General features: G+C 46.5%; 1 protein-coding gene across 4 annotated transcripts in view; it reads left to right on the forward strand.

The window, feature by feature from the left end:
* by (focal adhesion protein tensin) overlaps positions 1-19764 on the forward strand; it is a 279600-nt gene that overhangs the window by 40677 nt on the left and 219159 nt on the right. The window contains exon 1 of one of the 4 annotated variants that reach the window (XM_075893532.1): positions 1764-1918. The exons of the other annotated variants lie outside the window; for them this stretch is intronic. Within the exon in view, the coding sequence (XP_075749647.1) occupies positions 1847-1918 (72 nt within the window). The 5' untranslated portion in view covers positions 1764-1846. Of the gene's footprint in view, positions 1-1763; positions 1919-19764 lie in introns of those variants that run through there. 4 annotated transcript variants of the gene reach the window in all.

Genomic DNA, 19764 nt, shown 5'->3' on the forward strand with positions numbered 1-19764 from the left:
GGCAGTCTAGCGCCCGGTTCTGCGCTCCACTGCAGCATCACGGACGGGTGCTTGCCTTCGTGAAGATGGGAGGGAGTCCGCCCATGCTTTTTCGGCAGCTCGTTTGGCGATGGGAGTTCGACGGCATCGCTCTTACCTGGACTCTCTCCTCCGCCGTCTTCGCGCTCCGTGATTTTCGGCCGCAGCATCATCATCATCGTGGCGTAGCCGTACGATTGCGTCTCGCCCCCCCGCGCGCGTCTGTAGCTGCAGGAAGCACGCAGTTTTGAGCCGAATGGTGCTGGGGGCACATTTCATCGTCTCGACTGGCCTTGTTCTCGGTGCGGCATCCACGCCGCCTCTCCTCGTAACTGCTTCGCTGCTCTTCGGCCGAGAGAAAGAGGGAACAGCGAGAGAGTGGAGTTTTTATTGGAAAGGGGAAAGAAGGTAACGTGTATACTACTCCCGCGAGCCCCGCGGGGCTTTCCTAAACGCGCGTTCTGCGTGCTGCCCCCGCCGGTGGAAGCCTTCATCTGCCCGCGGAGTGGGCGTCTTCTCCTTCGGGGGCGACCCTCACCATCAGGGAGCAAGGCAAGGGGGGTCGAGTTGTTTTCTCTGGGGAAAGGAGGGCTCGGAGGGGGGTGGGAAGACCGTCACTGCTGAGCTGAACGGATGGATGCCGCGGCTCGGCAGCACCGCACGGGACTGGCCGGCTTGGCCTTTTGACGGAGAAGCCGTGCCGCACTGTACTCGCCTACGGTATGCCCATTCCAGGGGGTACTCCCAGTGCTCTACTTTATTTTTCTTCCGGTAGAACGAGAGGCGACTCGGCATGCTTTCCTGCGCAGTGTTCCGCGCGCGTGTTGTGATGTGCTTCGTGTTTCGGCCGCGCACTAGAGAGCCAGCCTCGTTTCTCCTACCACTTTGCCGGAAGGAATAGGTCGAACGTCTCGTTGGATTATTTCGCCGTTTCTCTCGCAAGCCCTCGGGAACAAGTGCCACGAGAGTACGCTGCCGAGAGGTTTTTTCGAACGATCCCGGTTGTGCTGCCACCAAAAGTGCGCGCCCACGGGACTGGAAATTGCTGCTCGAAGTGGCGGTCTCATCTGGTAAGGCTGAATTGACCCGCGATCGTCGAACCTGCCTCCGACCAGCTCTGCCACGGCGTGCTATGTGGGCGTTGCATCCAGTTCCTGAAGCGGCCTTGCGGTCGCCGCGACCGTGACCGCAGGGCTCGGAAAGCGGCCGGAGAGCGGGCGCTCCGCATTGGGCCAATATCGCGCGCTCCTTCTGTCAGCGGCGCGCGAAGCAGCCGTGCCGTCTTCTCTCTCGTGGGCCGCTGCCAACGACGTGCTCGACGTACAGCCAGCGCGCGGGAAGTGCTTCACCGGTGCGATCGCCCGTGACGCGCACCGTTGGAAGCTTCTTCGTCGGCTGCCAAGCGCTTGTGTTCGTGCCCGGCGACCTGCCTCTGCAAGCGTCTCCGTGCGCCCTTTGCCGGCGAGAGCGCGGCCGGGACCACGCTATTGCCGGGGTCGTCTTCGCCGCTGTGCAACGGTGTGGAGCGTCTTCCGCTCGGCTGAGCAAATCGTGCCTGCCCACGCTGTGCGCGCGCGCAGGCTTCATCGTTTCACTGCGCTCGGTTTCGCGCGTACCAAGATTATTGTGTGTCTGTGTGTGTGTGCACGCGCTGATCTCTGATGCCCTCAATGAGCTGACCCGGCTCCGAGACGCGCGTGCCGCCTTCACTCGAATGCGATTACGATGCTGCACTCCGCAGGAAGAGGTGAATTTGTTGTCGTGTATGGCGCCGACGGCGCTTTTGTGAAATTCTGACCGACTCTGTCAATCAAGGCGTTCATTCGCCATGCTGTCCTCCTGTTTTTGTGGGAGTGGATCGTCCAGGGAGTTGCCCAAGCACACGACGTCGACCTCTCACGTGAGTTTGGCGCCCTCACACTGGGCCTGAGCTGCGGTTGTTTCGTTGCAAAACGCTGTGCTTGGTCGCTTTGCGCATTCAGCTCGGTGTTCGTGCTCCGCAATGTGTTCGAGCAAACTGACAAGGAGAATGGGATATACCCTGTTAACGTCCTGCTCAGATGTGATGTGAGAATTTATTAGAAGGCAGAGAGGTCGGCCTGAGCTAGTTCGCTCTAGCCTGCTACTCTACACAGGCGATAAGGGAAAGGGGAAGGAAAGAGGGATGAAGGGTGATGATGGGGACAAGAAGAGCCCGAATTGTGAATGCTGCCAAGTGCGCGAAACGATAGCTCACATATTTTGCGACTGTGCATTATACGTGGCGCAAAGAAAAATGCTAACTGCAACGTTGGCAAGCATTGGACGAACACCATTAAGTGAAAGCCACATATTGTCAGCAATGAACGACCAAACAGTGTCAAAAACTGCTACAAAGGCTGTTCTAGACTTTATAAAAAGCACAGGACTAGAAACTAGGCTGTAGGGTACTATGCTAAGTGGCTACTGCTCAGAAGAATAATGTAACCATCTGGCATCACAGCTTACATACTCTCAATCAACGCTTACAATATTCCCGCCATTTGCGTGATGATATAGCCATATTCTACACTTCCTTTACAAGAAAGGACAACAGGCGTAGGAGGAGCTTTTATGAAATTCTGTCATCTCACAAAGCATTATAACTGCGCGCACGTGTGTTTGTGTGCGCGTTTGTTTTCGCGCGCCTTTGTGTGTGTATATGCATTGCTTCATCTGGGACTTCTATGCATGTCTTTTTATTAAAGTCATGCGACGATACTTTTTCTGCATATGTATTGCTGCAACTGAGCCGCACGTCGATACTGCGGAGTGTGCGTCCTTACGAGATTGCATAATGCTTGTGTCATTCACGTTCGTGCACTACAGTACTCGATTCGTTACACGCCCAATACCTGTTGCTTCTGCAGGCACTATGAACAACCGCCAACACTTAAGGATGAGCCTTGACTCGAAGTAACATCTCTTGCAAAAAACTCCAAAATTACAGCCGAACAGGTTTCTTAAAGCTAGGGCACAACTACGGCTATGTTCATTTGGCATGTCATCTCATACAGTACTTACGTTCTAGCTATGGCTTTAGGCATGGGCAAGTTATATATGGTCGACACATGCACACACATTAAACTGTCGTTTTGTCCTGCCGATTGCATTAACAACGCAAGGATTGTAAAAATATAAATTCACCTATACAGATCGACTTCTAAAAGATTGTTCTGTTTCGCTAAAGCGTCAAGGACTTCAAAAGTGTTGCCACTGGAGTTTGCTGGTTCATTAAGGCGAGAAGACACATGACAGGAAACATGAAAAATTATTAAAGGAATACTGAAGACAAACAATGAATTGGTCTAATAGATAAACTGCATTCTAGGAACTCTATAGTGCTGCATGTTTCACTGTCATAAGTCCATTATTAGCAGAAAAAAGCAAGGTTAAAGTTTCATTTTTACGCTTCACGTTAGAATCTCCGCGCGTCACGTAAGAAATTTCAAAAATGTGTTTGTCAGATTTTCGCCACATTGGCTCGATGAAATCTTTAGAAACTTCGTACACTAGATGTAGGGAAACCACAGATGAGAATGTGTTTTATTTTTAACCAGTAGAATCTATGTATATGTCCTAGTATAGGCCTTCAAGATTTACTACGTCACGGTGTTCGGTGCGGTAATCTCATGGCGGTGTCTCCACCCGCAGTTTCCGTTAGCGCGTTTTCATGCCAACCAATCCTCTCGTCTTAGCTAGAGTGGCGTTTTCGGGATTGTCAACTTGTACTTTAATAATACGCGAAAAATCATTCTGCTCGGTAAGGTCCCTTTAGGAATACTGCGCTACAGTTACTGGGGCAAAATAAGTCGGGGAGGACGCATGTCACGAAGTGAACACGACAAGCGCGTATACTATCAACTGAATTCATTGAATAAATATGAAGGAAGAAGAACCAGAAGAAAGGAAGTGAATGCTTTATACGATGGGGCATGGGACGATGCCAATGTAGTTGAACTGTATTTTGATGTTTCGCGCGTCCCTAGATTATTGTGTGTCTGTGTGTGTATGTACGCGCTGATCTCGGATCCTCTCAATGAGCCGACCAATGGCTGGACGAAGCGCATGCCGCCTTTACTCGAATGCGATTGCTACGCGCTGCGCTGCGCTGGAGGAGGCGTAGGTTGATTGCGCGATATGGCGATGACTGAAAGTTCTTTTCCGAGCAGCCTGGATTAATGGTTACTTCTTGTCTCTGATAAATTTGATTTACGTCGTGGTAAGAAAAATAGAGCTTGAACTGACGCATCCGCTTTGCAGACCTCACTTTGCTAACAAAGGAAAGAGCAGGATGGCACACGCAGAGGGCAATGGCGTATTATTCAATGAGAAGCATTTCTTTGCGTACTGCAAACACTTTCGGTATCTATCTATCTATCTATCTATCTATCTATCTATCTATCTATCTATCTATCTATCTATCTATCTATCTATCTATCTATCTATCTATCTATCTATCTATCTATCTATCTATCTATCTATCTATCTATCTATCTATCTATCTATCTATCTATCTATCTATCTATCTATCTATCTATCTATCTATCTATCTATCTATCTATCTATCTATCTATCTATCTATCTATCTATCTATCTATCTATCTATCTATCTATCTATCTATCTATCTATCTATCTATCTATCTATCTATCTATCTATCTATCTATCTATCTATCTATCTATCTATCTATCTATCTATCTATCTATCTATCTATCTATCTATCTATCTATCTATCTATCTATCTATCTATCTATCTATCTATCTATCTATCTATCCATCCACCTCCGTTTCGGTGCTCTTATGATTATCCCCTTAACTTAGCGTATACACCAAAAACAGCACGTGAGGGTAAGGTGCACGGTTTGACGAATACGACTCGCTAGTCATCACATGAATAATGTCACAGCATCATCGCGTACGTCATCATACACTTTCCAAAGAACCGCGACACATACCCGCGGGCGGGTATGTGCTGTCGGAAAGCGGGTATGTGCCATAGGTGATTGACACTCAGCCCAGGAACGGCGAGAACACACAAAGGTAATGTTAACGCGTTAGCTTTAAGAAAAAAGCAGACATCAACAGCATCGACCCGACGAATGCAAAGAAAAAAATATCGGGGTCGCAGCAGGAATCTAACCATGGCATTCTGCGTGTAAATCAAGTATTACACCACAGAGCCACGCCACGTCTTGGAACTATGGTTTTCAAATAGACCCTAATGTTTGTGGAAGTCAGTTGTGGTTGCAGTAGTGGCTGTAAAATTTTATAAATAATACATATGTACCCCTGTGATACAGCTAGCCGTCCCGTCGGGTTAATGTCAATTGGCGTTGAGCGCCATCCGCTAAAGTTGACTTATGCAGTATAGTGTCCAGGATACATCCTCGCGAGCACAAGCGCTTCATTCCAGCTCATCGCTCCTCGTGTTGCTAATACTCATGCTCCTATTGGCGTCGTTGCGCAAGTGCAAACAAATGGTTATATAAAAATTTGGAACTGTTAAACACGTCTGTGCGTGCAACATTTGTACCTATATTCCGCGTCATATCATAATGACGTCGCGCAATAAAAAATTACAACATGGTCCCCTTCCCTCTGCATGCTTCGCATAACGTTGACTCCCAAGGTATGTCAGCTGAATTTTCGTGTTCCTATAATTTTGCCCCATCCTATGCGCAACACTATACTCGTCTTGTCTTCTGTGTTTTATTCACCTCACTTAAACTGTTTACTACGTAAGGACTATCGGGTCTTGCTGATACTCACGAAGTTTACGAAACGGCAAGAGTAGTTTACGTTGGTTGTCTATTAGTTCAGCCGTGGTTCAGCTACTATAAGCTCAAGTCTACCTTGGAATTTCACAAGGTGTGCGCCTGTATGAACACACCCGGAGAAAACACAAGCTTCACAAGCTCTCTATTTCAAACTAAACACGGAGCTCGTGTTCACCTTCATTTTCTTGTCCGTCTCGTGGAGCATGTATACACTGCAATTTACGAATTTTAGCCGGCCAATATGTTCAGTTAGAATAAATTTTGACGATGAGCTGCCTCGGATGTCTGTTCACACATAAATACACAAACGTTCCCGATTCGTTAGTGCTTCAGTGGAGAAGAAGTTGTTTTTAATAAAGAAGTAGGTGGAACAACAGAGCTTTCTGCGGGCTCCAAAACATTTTTGCAATTATATATTTTCACATCGGGCGATATTAATAAATTTTCATGAGTGTAAAATAAGGAAGAACTGCGTAAAATACACACACGCGCGTCACTCCTTGTATAGCGGCAAAAGTGGAAATCATGGAGTATTTGGTTCACACTAACAATCGCGCATGTTATCAGTGATGTTATCACATTCGCGAGATTTCCTTAACCCGGCCGAAGTAATTGTATACCTCGACCTATACACAGTCACGGCAAAACGAAATATCCTAACTGCGCGTGCATGTTTCCCAATGTATTCTTCCGTATGAACGCGTTTGCGCGTGTACTGCACACACTTCGAACAACGTCACGCAACTTCGCGGCAAGACGCGCACACTGGACCGGTTTTTTGTTTAAACACAAAGCAGGTTAAGCCTGCCAGACGACCAGACTTCAGCAAAACACTGAGTGGGTCTTATGTACAGTTATGACGGGTCGCAAGGCAGTTCCGTTGGGCAGTGGTTTTGGGGTTGAGCTGCGGTGCGACCGATAACAGTAGTTATATATGCGCAATGCTTGGCATCCCTCGTGAGTATCGTGATGCAAAAAGAAAAGAAAGAAAAAAAAGCGAGGACAATCCAGCCTGCTCAGGAGACGCGTCGCGACGGGTTCACGGCTGGTTAGCTGTCAGTGACGCAGAAAAGGCAGCGGATTCTTCGAAAGACTTAACTCGGGGCTAACCTCGCGAGTTTCTTTTCGGCACTTCAAAGGGCGAGCGACATCTCTTCGGGCGCTTGCTTACGTGCGCGCTGATAAAACGCGGCCCTCGTATTCTTGACATAGTGGCTCCGCGCGCAGGCAAACACGCCTGACCGTATCTTGAGCAACCACGATACATATAGTGCTCGTAATGGCTGGCTCGTAGGTCAGCTGTAGCTGCGCGAAGGTTTGAAGCCCCGTACGAGACCGGTAAATGGCTGCGGCGTGTGTGTGTATATATACTTCCACGTGAAGGTCGACGACGACGCATTTCGAGGCGCGTTCTTTGCGCACTGTATCGGCAGCGATGGCTTTTCGCGATAACGCCGGATACGTCGGCGCCTCGTCTTCCGATTGCAGAAGCCGTGGCAATATATACAGGGGCAACGTGGGGTGCGTTTTGTACCACCTGCTGACATTTTCTTCCGAACATCTCAGGCATAACTGTGCGCGTATACTTGGGCCTCGTTTGATGCCGTTGTTATTGTGTCGCCTGGTTAGGTACGCAGAATAATAAACTAGTAGTTGTTATCTCCTAACTTACATGCAGGTAACGGGCGTTCATCTTAAAAGTGAGCCCGCGTGCCGTGAGTTCCTGCTAAGCTTGAGAGAATACTAATTGCAGCTTAGCATCCTACTGCTGTGCTGTTGCACGGCTTCTGCTTCTTTCGCACTGTAAAAATGCTCTTCTGGCCTCTGACTTGACTCTGCGGGGAGTTATCGTTCGGACTAATCAGACGCTACATGGAGCTAACCGTTAGGCTAGCAGCCATGAAAGCACGAGGCCGAATGCATCGCAACGTGAAGTGTGAGTGCTCTTAGCTCCATGGAAAAATTGGCTTAACGAGGACTCAGTTTCGAGCGGTGATTAATTTGGCCTCGCTCTACAATCTTGAAACACGTAATTTTTTTTTCATTAGTTTAATCATAGCGGTTGTTCTGAATTCATGCCCCATTCAAGAGGTTCTTATTAATTTATGGTTCTCAAAGAAATTTTATACAGTATCCTCAGCCATACCAGTTTAGACACTATAAGATCATTTGGAGAAGGAGAGAGAGTTTGTATGTGGTCGTGTTTGCACGCCTTTTTTTTTTTTAGAATGAATTCGTGCCAAGGAGCTCATCTCCCTGTTGAACATTCTAAATAAATAAATAAATAAATAAATAAATAAATAAATAAATAAATAAATAAATAAATAACCCTCTTTATCACCTTATGCGTATATGATAATATGTACGGGCTGCTGTAGCTACAATTTCGACTCGCGTTTCAAGCCGTGCTATCTCGGCCCATGACAGATCACGTTCTGCGCGTAACAGCTGCTGTTTGTGGAATGAGCCGGCTATAAAGAAACCATATCAATACGTATTTCTTGCGTCTGTACGTGTGTGACTGAAATGTGAAATGCCAAATGAATAGACATTCAATAACTCCATGGTGACAAGCACAATACGCGTTAGCTGCAGCGAAGCTCATTGCAATACCGGGCCTCTGTAAGACGAAGGCGCGGAGCTCGATCCAAGCTCCGAAGCAAAGTGTTCGAAAGTTCTTCCGAGCTTCACTGCGCCAGCGTAACTTGGCGTGCTATAGTGAGCGAGACCTTGTGCATACACTTGTTTTAAATTGGCATCGAGAGTTCTATTTTAGAGAAGGTTCTTCTATAGCACATATTCCCCCTATCCGCCTGCAGCACAGTGTCACTAATAGATATTCACTACACCTTACAGTACCTCCCTTTTTTTTCCTCCTCCGTCTCCTCCCTATCTGTGAAAAAGCTGTTCTAATCGATATTCACTACACCTTACACCTCCCATTTACTTTTCCTCCTCCGTCTCCTCCCCATCTGTGAAAAAGATGTTTTAATCGATAGACTACACCTTATACTCCCATTTACCTTCACTACACCTTACACCTCCCATTTACTTTTCCTCCTCCGTCTCCTCCCCATATGTGAAAACGCTGTTCTAAACAGACAGGCTGAATGTGGGCTGTTGAGATTGCGACTACATCTATAAACGTGCCATTGCCACCCGTTCACACCTACTACACGCGCGTGTTGACAACGTCGCCATAGAAAACGAAACATGCTTCTCCAGCGCTTCCTTTCTTCTTTTCTCTCGCGTTGGACAGAGTGAAGCCGCGCGTAAAAAAAACAAAGAGAAAGGCTTGAAAGTCATTTTTGCTTGCAAGCTCCTGCTCGTTAGTATTCCGGTCTTGCACGCAAGTGTGACAGCCCTCGCAATTAACTTCGTCGCTCGTGCATTCTCTGGTCTGCGCAAGGTCGCCCTGCTAACGAGTAACCTTTTTATATTCCGTGCACCGTGGTGGTTACTTCCTGCCGATACTTGCAAAACAGCAGAGCTCCGCTCGGCTCTGTGCGTGACCGTTCACTATAGGGAGCGTATTGTGCTAACTGAAATGTCTTTGTTTTTTTTTTTAACCACAATATTCTGCAACCTTCATAAAGCTGCTTTTCCCCTGAATGAAAAGAAAGGGAGAAGAAAAGAAACATTTTAAACTGCCTTAGTCGATCTTTACGAGGGGTCTTACAAAAGCCACGCATTACGCATACAGGCCGTGGGTACTACGCAATTTCAGTTTTACGCATATCTGCAAGTTAGCTCGAAAGAAGCCGGTAATGCTAACAAATGAAACATCTGGTTGACTACTCTACGTTAAGGGAAGAAAGAAGGAGGAACCATCACAGTAAAAGTTGAGGAAATTCTCCGATACAAAAATTGTTTGAAGTGAACGTAGCTAGGCAGACATGCAATCCCCCTCTACCTTGCCTCCCCCCCCCCAAAAAAAAAAAACATTTCAATTGCGCATGTCTATTCTTTGTGCGGGTCTGTGAACTAGGTCGCGTATAGTGTTAACCGAAATGTTTGTTTTCTTTTTATTGTATTGTACTGCAATAAATACAAATGCAAGCACGGACATACTCAAAAGTAAATTTAAGCCCCCTACCGCCCTCCTTGCGAAAAATCCACCGGTCACGCCACTGCCTGAACGCCTCGGTAAATTTCGCGGGGATTCTGACCATGTGTTTGAGTCACGTACAGGGTGTCCCACATAACTTGAGCCAAGAATTTGAAAGTGAAAGGCACTTAGGTGGTTTTGAACCAAACTCACACTAGCCTGTAGGTACTCGGGCTATATTTTTTATTTCTCCCCATACAAATGATTTAAAAATTCCTAATTACTCAATGTTCAATTATGGGCTGGAAACTCAAAATATGAACACCGATATGTATAGCACTTTCAGAAACCACCTACTAAATTGTTTCCTGTGCGATGCGTCTCGCGCTGTTATTTTTCTCACGTTGTAAATAAAGCCCGCGAAACGTGAAAAGAAGCCGTGTAACGGACTGCGAGCGCACTGGTATTGTGCTGCTACAGGCTTTCTTTACAACGCAAAAAAAATAAATAAATAACAGCGCTAGACGTATTGTACAGGAAACAATTTTGTCGGTGGTCTCCGAAAGTGATCTATATCTCAGCGTTAAAATTTGGGTTTCCAGCCCATATAAAAATAGGCAATTAAGAATTAATAAATGATTAGTATGGGGAAAAATAAAAAAAAATAGCCTGAGTAATATAGGATAGTGCGAGTAGTTCGCGTTTGGTTCATTTCACCACTGAAGTGTGTTTCATATTCAAATTCTTGGCTCAAGTTATGTGGGACACCCTGTATATTATAACGTTTGGGCAGTAACTACTAACCTGTAACTCATAATACGCATAGCGCGACTATGAGGTGTAGTGGGATTTAGTCCACTTTTGTGGCACATACTCGCTTATGGAGGATCGTGATGACGACATGACACGCCGACAAGTTGAGACCCCAAGGTTATTTGCCTCGTTATTTGCCCCCTAAAAGGGCTTGGCATGCAGCTAGCTGCACCTATATATATATATATATATATATATATATATATATATATATATATATATATATATATATATATATATATATATATATATATATATATATATATATATATATATGTATATACATATATGCAGTCAGTCTCGCTGTTTTTGACTTCATTAACTGGCTCGTATCAAGCCCCTTCATCAGCTTCTGCACCCCTTGCAGCTATAGCTCTCTCTTCATCTCTCATTCTGGCGTTTTTATACCTTTCGCCATATTCATCTTAGATTTGCTCGATCCGGCATGCGGAATGCCTCTCATTTACTACGGTATGAATAAGGAATGACATGTTTTCCCAAACGATCGTCGCTTTTTTGCATTCCGCGTTTTTCAATTATACGTTGTTGTTTTTTTATTTCCCGACTCCGTCAGCGTTGAGTGTACCCCTTCAGCGCCGAGCGACCGCGAACACCTTTGCGCGACCGATCTGTCCGGATCAATCAGTCGCACGTCCGTCCAATTTAAAACCGGAATGCCGGATGTCGAGAACGCGCGCGCACTTGCTCTCCTCCCCAACCCCACTCTTTCTTTCTTTCTTTCTTTCTTTCTTTCTTTCTTTCTTTCTTTCTTTCTTTCTTTCTTTCTTTCTTTCTTTCTTTCTTTCTTTCTTTCTTTCTTTCTTTTCCCTTTTTCTTTCTTTCCTTCTTTCTTTCTTTCTCTACATCCTGCCGTCAGGTGGGCTGCAGTGCACCTCTTCAGATCCCTCTTATATACGCCATGCACGACTGACGCTGATGTTTCTGTCGTTTCCTTGGCGCTCTGTCTGATTGACCGGAGTGGAGACCGCGCCGCTCAGTCGGCCCCTCGAGTCGTTCTTCTACACTGCATTATTTCTGTCTCCATCATCTCCTCTCTCATTCACCTGTGGCGCCGCGCGCTCCGCAAGCCTTTGTTTCTGGTATAGGTGTTTTGGATGATGACGTTGGAGTTCTTTACTGCCGACACGTCGGCCGTTCTAGGAATTTTATTATATTTTTGCTTTCCCCTCTTCTATCCATTTAGCAACGGCGTCACTAGTGGCGTGCAGTGCTGTCAGACCTATGAGGCCTGTTGTGGTTTTTTTTTATAAGCTCAGTGGGGTCGCTTATAGTGCGCAGAAACCTGATTTAATTTTATTCGGTTCTCTTTCGTTTATGGCAGCCACAATGTTGGCTGCGTAATCTTGGTGAGAACCCTGTAGAGTGATCAACGAAAAGCAAACGGAGCTGGCTAAGAATATGAGGTGGCAATAATTGGGCTGTGTGATGCCTACTTGCCGTGTGACCCTATAGCAAAAAGTTATGATTTCAAGGCGCACTTAGTTTGAATTATTTCGAGGGAACCAAGGTGCACTTTGTCAGATATGAAATATCTGATATGAAAGTCAGATATGAAAATATAACGCACATGATGTTAAAAATAGGCTTCAACCAAGCAACAGGGCGCTTGTTTGACCATCATTGTTGCTGTTATTTGTTGAAGCTCCATGTAGCGTTGCCTGGACGAACTATTGATTCGTATTTAGTATTTATAGCGAAAATTGATGGCTGTTGCCAAACTTATTTAGAAACCATAGGTTCACACAGTTGTTTCTGAACTAAAGTGATTGTTTCGGCACGTTGCTGTGACAGGACAAAAACTGAAAGCACACAGCTCTCTTCTGCGTCCTCGTCTTGTGAGCGTCAGTTTCGATGAAGTTAAAGAACCATGTCATTAAATCAAACGAACACATCGCGATGGCACTATAAGGTGTACAGTGTCGGCTTTCGAGCTGGAATTACGCCGCCGGATCGCTTCCCTACATAGTGATACTCGCGCGAAGCGTTGCTCTTCATGTTCCGCAGCACAGCATGGTTTTACCGACGGCAGAGTCGCATACGGGAAACGTCCTCTCCGGTCGACGTGCGTTCGCTGTGCGTATCGCCTCTGCCAGGCCGAGCAGCTGCGAACCGGTTGCGGCGAGATGCTTTTACGCCGCCCGCAGAGCAGAAAACAAGAATAATCCAGACATGGAATGGTGGGGGCTCGCAGTGTGGCGTGGTGTGGTGCCGTAATATTCGCGGCTGTGGAAAGCCACGCGCTCGGCATGCGGCGCCACCTTCGAAGGTCTTTCCTTTATGTCGTTTCTTATTCCCTCGGCATTGCGGCTGGGCTGTGGATTTTCTTGTTCTTAACCGAGGGCTTGTCCCATGCCGGCTCCCCTCTTTGCGGGTGAACCACGGACGCCCAGCAGCACGCGCCGTATCCCACCTCCTCTCTCGTGTTGCGGAATTCCGGTTAAAGCGTTAACCACGCGTTCACGGCGTTCCGCTTTCGATTTGACTTTTAAAGAAACCGGTCGTCCCACGAAGCATCGGAAGACGCCGCGATGGCGACTAAATCCGCTTGCTTTGTCACCTCTTGCTTCTTTTTACGCATACGTAACTTTCGGTATAAGATAGATGGAAGATAGTTAAAAAAAAGACAACAGAGTTACTCAGTTTGTGTGTTTGTTTCTTTGTTTATTTTCAAGAACTGCCAGGACGCGCCTGGCTGCTGTTCAAGCACATATTTATGCAGAGAGAAAACGAGAACAAACTATATTTCTTAGACGAAGCTGTTTACGCACGCATGTGGGCAGCCGCCTCAATTCAAGAAGCAGTGAACTTGAGCTGATAGTCTGGGCCTGTTCGCCATCTGCGGGCAGTATTATAATTATAGAGGTAGGACACGCACATCTGTTTCGGCATCGTGTACTGTTCCCGAGACGCTACCTCCTAGCAACGTTGTGGAAATGTGTAGTTGTGAGGGAATGTTTACAGCCAGGCTGACGCCGCGAGCGAAGCCAGCGCCTCCTAGGTGGCTTTGGCGAAGCATACGTAAAAGCACCAGCGTTTTTCCACCTGGCACGTCTTAACCGCTGGCGACGCCAGATCGCCCGCTGGTCTGTTGGTTTGTCTGACGCTTTCTTCGGGAATATGCTGCAAAGAGGTTTCGTTAGACTATATTAGCTCTCGAAAATATGTTTTTTTTTACATTGTTAGACCAGGACCTTCTTTATTTTGGTCTTGTTCGTCTTCCAAGCTCTAGTTTATTGCATTGACACTACAACCGAGACAACTTTCTCCGCCACTGTTTCGCACCGACCGAGCTGTAGCCATATGCCTGGATTTCAATTTTTTTACACCTAGAAACTCGGACAGCTAGACCTCTGTCCCGTGCTTATATATGCGTCTAAACAAGAAAAAAAATATTAGTGTTATTGAAGACTTATTCCTTGGTGCCCCATATATCTGTTTTTAGAGTTCCGCGGTTGTCTGAAAAACTGAACAGAGCAGATACGAATGAACTCGCAGCCTTTATGACCTGGTGGTTGTGCTACTGCCTAACCAAACGTTTATAGATTTTGCTACCCTATCCGGCAAAATCCGAATAGGAGGAAAGGAAAGCAGTAAAAGAAAACGTAAAAAATAACGGGCGTTAGTTGAAGCATATCTGAGAAGAAGAATGCCTAAGAATGCAATAATGCCTGAGATGGCGCTGTGGATAATCTTCCGAATAAATAAAATAAATAAATAAACATGTGTGGCCTACTCGCAGCATGCATCGCTTTCACTTTCAGAATAACCAAGTCTGACAGAAATGACATTGGTCAGCCGTGCAAGCGGCGTCCATGAGACGTCCGACATAAAAATAAAATAAAAGCCCCTTAAAGCAACTTGGCGACCCACGCAAGCACCGTTTAACTCCAAGTACCCGTATATACGTCAGCCGATTGAGGTCAGAAACGTGCCTTGTATTCGCGATGCATGTAACCACATGAACTGTGAATCAGCGCCTTCGGCTGAATACGGTCCCTATTTGCTTTTTGCTTGCTCTCTCTCTCCCTATTTTATGAAAGCCCCAAGAATGGTAAAAGTGCGCGAGGCAAGTTACGTGACGTTGGTATTGCACAACCATTTCTTTGGACAAACGCTTTGCATCCAGGTGAGTGAGTGACTGAAATAGTTCGACCGCAAGTAAGAAGGATCGTAGTCGTTGCCTAAAGCAGTGCGAGAGGGTTCAGCACGGGCGGTTATTGAAAGCTATCTTAAAGATGAACGAGGGTCTGGGTGCGCGCCTGTAAAGGGAAAAGTATGTGCCAGCCTGTAAGGTAATTCGTAATCGATTTTGAACCGCGTGCGTAGCATGGCAATCGGTAAGTTTCACTTCGTTCTCTCCTATTTGCTCAAGTTCTCGAATGGCAGTGACTTGCGGTGCATTTAGTGCCTGCGACCTTCTGTGTGGACCAGCACTGTTGTGTGGCCCGTGATCACAGATTATAGCTTGCTTTCCGAGAGAACCTTCCTAAAGGAAGACAACGCCAGGCAAGACGCCAAACCTCGCTCGAGTGCGTTGGGACGATAGCCAACAAGGTTACACCGGTCTTCTTCGTTCTTCCTTGTTACGTTGCATCCATTCACAGAATTCAGGTCTATACGAGGAAAAAAAAAACGAACGCCAAAATAAAAGTGTCCGTGTTGGTCAAAGGCTAAGCACGTTTCTCAGGATAGTATGGGGAAATGTTGATAGTCAATTGGCGGAACGTTACATAAAGTAGGAGGAAGGATGAGTATATCAAACTGCAAACGCGTATTCACGGCTTCGGTACCTGTGTCATTTTTGTCTGTGTGCTTAGTAATCGGCGATTCTTCACTCGCCATACTTGAAATGTCGCACCCGCTAGCCACCCTCCGTCTTTTTTTTTTTTTACCGGGGGTGAACCTTATCAAGTGGTATATACGTGGGCGCGACATATTGCGCTTTTCATCAAATCCAGGGTCAGTGTTACTCTTTCTAGTATACATCTTGTTGTTGGCATCGATACGCAAATGTAAGCAACTGCTAATATAAAACACACGTAGCTGTCTAACGTATGCGTGCGCGTGCATTTGTGCGTATATTTAGCGCCACTTCATATTGCGTCACTCAAAATAAAAAATAATAAGTAAAACACGTTCACCTTCCATCCGCATGCTTCGCATAACATCGATTCCCAAAGTACGTGGGGACTGCCGATTTTTGTTTTTAGCTACGTTACTCGAACGCGCCATGGTGGCTTGCGAACTATGCCCTTGCGTTTCTAAAAACGGTGGCTGATTCGATGCGTTCACAGCGCAGGGAACGTCCGCCGCTGAGAAATTATGGTGCTCGGCTGCCGACCCAAAGGTCGCGAGTTCGATCCCGGCCACGGCGGTCGCATTTCGAATGAAGCGAAGTTGTAGGCCTCGTGCACTGTGTGACGTCAGTACGCGTTCAAGAATACTATGCAGATAATCGAAATTTGTGGAACCTTTTAGGACAGTGTCTTTCATAATCATATCTTGGTTTTTGGACGCAAAATCCCATATATTTTCATTTTTACAGCTCATCGAATGAGGACGACAAAAAAGAAAGGCTCACGCAACGCTGAACTTATTATACAGCTGGCTTAATCTTACTGCTTATAGCAATATATGTGCTTTTCACAGAAAAAAGAAAGTTACAGGACAGATTGGGCATACAGAATTTCAGATAATGGAAGCGACAACCAGTCATAAATATCACGCGTTTGTAGATAACGATTCACTACCTTTGTTCGAAAGAGCAAGTGAAGCTACACTGGTATTCTTTCTATCACGTCTGATGCCTCGTCTGCTCTATCCTTTGTATTTTGTATGCTGCACGTGCTCTGTTCCTCCTTTTTTTTTTCTAGTGAGAAGCTCATAAAATAAAGTTTAGCGCTGCGTGTGTTTTCCTTTGTCGCCCTTGTTCCGTGCGCTGCGAAGACATCGAAATATGCAGCCTCAAAACTATATATCCCTATACGCTCAGCCTTGGTGAGAGTGGTGGCGTCAGTTCGATTCTCCGCCAAGGCGGCTTTATGTCTGTGGGGCGCAGAAGCGTTTGTATGCTCAGAGCACGATCACTGGATAAAAAAAAGGCCGTGCTCAGAGTCTCATATTGAGGAGGGTGTTAAAGTACCCAAGGTGGCCGCAGTTAGTGCGATTTACTCCCCTACAGCGCGCCTTATTATCACAATGACATTGGCTCGTCGAAGTTTTTGAATGCTTCCCGATCGGCTTGCCACGGCCACGCATCGTGAGGTATATACACACCACGATGGATGCTTATTTTTCATGAGCATCTGCCCGATCGGAAGACGTGTCCCACTCGGCTTCCGGCTTGCTGCTACCCGTGCTGCCTTGAGTGACAGGTCACGCCGACCTTCGCGTTGGCGACGGCGGCTGCGTCACGTACGGGCCCGAACAAACAGAAAACAGGTCCCGCAGGCGCGTCCAAGACGTCAGCGTTTGTCTCGAACGGCGTCCAGGCGTAACGCGCTGAAGTGGCACGACGTCACTCTCTGAATGGTCCACCTGTAGCTCACCACGTAAAGAAAAAAAGTCATTGCTTGAGGAAAAGAAACAAGGAAAGAAAGAAGGAAAGAAATAAAGAAAGAAAAAAAGGAAGAAAGAAAGAACAGGATTAGAATTATAAGCTAGATAAAGAAAACTAAATAATAAGATGATGAGACCATGAAGTCTTATGACTGTGTGCTCTTTAACCGAAACGTCTTGCCTACTATACCGGAAGCCTGCCCTGCGCGTAATTTTTCTTTCTTTCTCTCTTTCTTTCTTTCTTTCTTTCTTTCTTTCTTTCTTTCTTTCTTTCTTTCTTTCTTTCTTTCTTTCTTTCTTTCTTTCTTTCTTTCTTTCTTTCTTTTCCATTTAGATATTGTTTTTCGACGCTTTAAGTTCGATTATCGCAACGCTTGTTCTGTCGCTCTCCCTCTGTCTTTTTTTTCGCCTTTTGTGATGCTGTCAGTGACTTGTGCAAGGAGCCTGAAACGTTACTGTGAGATAACAGCGATAAGATAACAACAATGCCTACTTATGCACGTCGCCCTCGGTAATCCGTGCAGTGAAACGAATACCGCGAAACTGGTAACTCACACGACATTCTTCTCTGTAGTTGACGTTAGGAAACCAAAACAACGGCGGCAATACGACGCTGTCATGAATTGCATAAGCGTGCGCACGAGTTGAGAGGGGAGAAGGTGTAGGGACCTGAGCAGGGGGAAGGAAAAATGTCAGCCCTATACTTTAGAATAATAGACCGGGGTACGGGGGGGGGGGTGCTTTGTCAAACGGGCGCCTTCCTCCCCTCCTCTTCCTTCAAGGGGAAACTTGCGCACGCATATATGATGAACTGTGTATTCACGGTCGCCATTTATTTATTCGCGATGCTTTGGAGATATCCCACGTTGATTATATTACATAGTTGGTCATCCTTAATCATATATATTAGTAATACTAATAATATTTACTGGAGTTTTACGCTCGAAGACCACAATATGGTTATGAGGGACGCCGTAGCAGAGGGGTCTGGAAATTTCGGCCGTTTGACGTTCCTTAATGTGCAGCTAAATCCAAGCACACCGGCTTCTAGAATTTTACCTCCATCTAAACGCGGTCACCACGACGGGGATTCGATCCCGCGACCTTCGGCTCAGCAGTCGAGCACCATCACCATGCACTGGACCACCTTGGCGGGTTGTATAGTATGTAAAAGTGCAACGGTGGCGCGCCACGAAACGAGCTTGCGATGGAACACAGCGGATTATAACTGGTCCTCCTAGCTGCCAGAAGGCTGCACAGTTTTAGTGAGAACAGCGTCGGTCCTGTCTTGCATTCTGTAGCTTTTTGGCGTACTGCTTTAAACGCCAGGCCGCAGGGTGGCCCGGCGCAAGCGGTGCAGTGCTAAAAGACTGCAGGAAAGGACAGCATCCCTCGCCGCGTTCGCTGGCGAGAGATGACTGCAGTGCTTTCAATCTCCGACGTAAAGTATATATTTCCAGCGTTCACGAAATGAAAGGAAGCTGCGTTCTTGTATTTTTGCTGAAGTTAAGAACCCACTTGGCTACACCGCGACGGTAGAATAAATGAATGACCGCGTATACTTTCCGCAGCGTTTCACTTAATGAGCAAACAAACAAGCGGGTTTGGCCTTTTGAAGTTTGTTGCTTAGCGTGTATTAATCATGCACTAGCTGAAAAAAAAAAAAAAATGAAACGCGTAGTCGCTCCCCTTTGTATATCTAATAGCTCGCCGTGGGCGCTTTTCTCAGCGGGAGGTCTTTTACTGCCGAATCCACTCACGTGTGGCATTACTGTGCAAAACTACGATCATTTAGAACTCAGTAAGGCGAACACGATTTACCGCGCCACTCAACAGGCCTTTACGACGGTGTTCTGAAGCTGTTTGTATTCATCTACATATACTGAGGCCCGTGTGTTACGCAATGTTCAAGAATGCAAACGTACAAACGCAATGTTCAAGAATGCAAACATGTGCGAGAAACGCCTGCGGCGTGTGCCTCTTTACCAGCCAGAAAGATAGTTTTTAACACCCCACAAAGAGGTTGACAAATCACAGCATATCCACGGAGTGCATGATGATAAGTGGGGCGAAGCGTCCGTCCGTTCGTTCTTGCTTCCATCTGTCCGTGCGTCCGTCCGTGCGACCATCCGTCAGTGCGTCCGTTCGTTCATCTGTCTGTGTGTTCATCCGTCTGTGGATCCATCCGTGCGTCCATCCTTGCGTCTGTCCATCAGTACGTCCGTTCATCCATGCGTCCGTCTGTCCGTTCGTTCATCCACCCGTCCGTCTGTCCGTGCATCTGTCTGTCTGTCCGTCCGTCCGTCCATTTAGTGAACACTCCAAGCACCGCCATCTCGCATCTTTTCATCATATATTCAGCTTATAGAAGTACTGCAATTCAGCGGACATTCCAAGGACTAAACGAGAGGTGCCACTCGCGCACTTTCTTACAGCCTGCGCTTCGTGTTTACTTCCCCCATTTCACCGCCTCTAGGTCATCACTATATACTAGTTCACTATAGACGG

The sequence above is a fragment of the Rhipicephalus microplus genome, chromosome 1 (assembly GCF_043290135.1).
Source record: "Rhipicephalus microplus isolate Deutch F79 chromosome 1, USDA_Rmic, whole genome shotgun sequence".
Taxonomy (NCBI): Eukaryota; Metazoa; Arthropoda; class Arachnida; order Ixodida; family Ixodidae; genus Rhipicephalus; species Rhipicephalus microplus.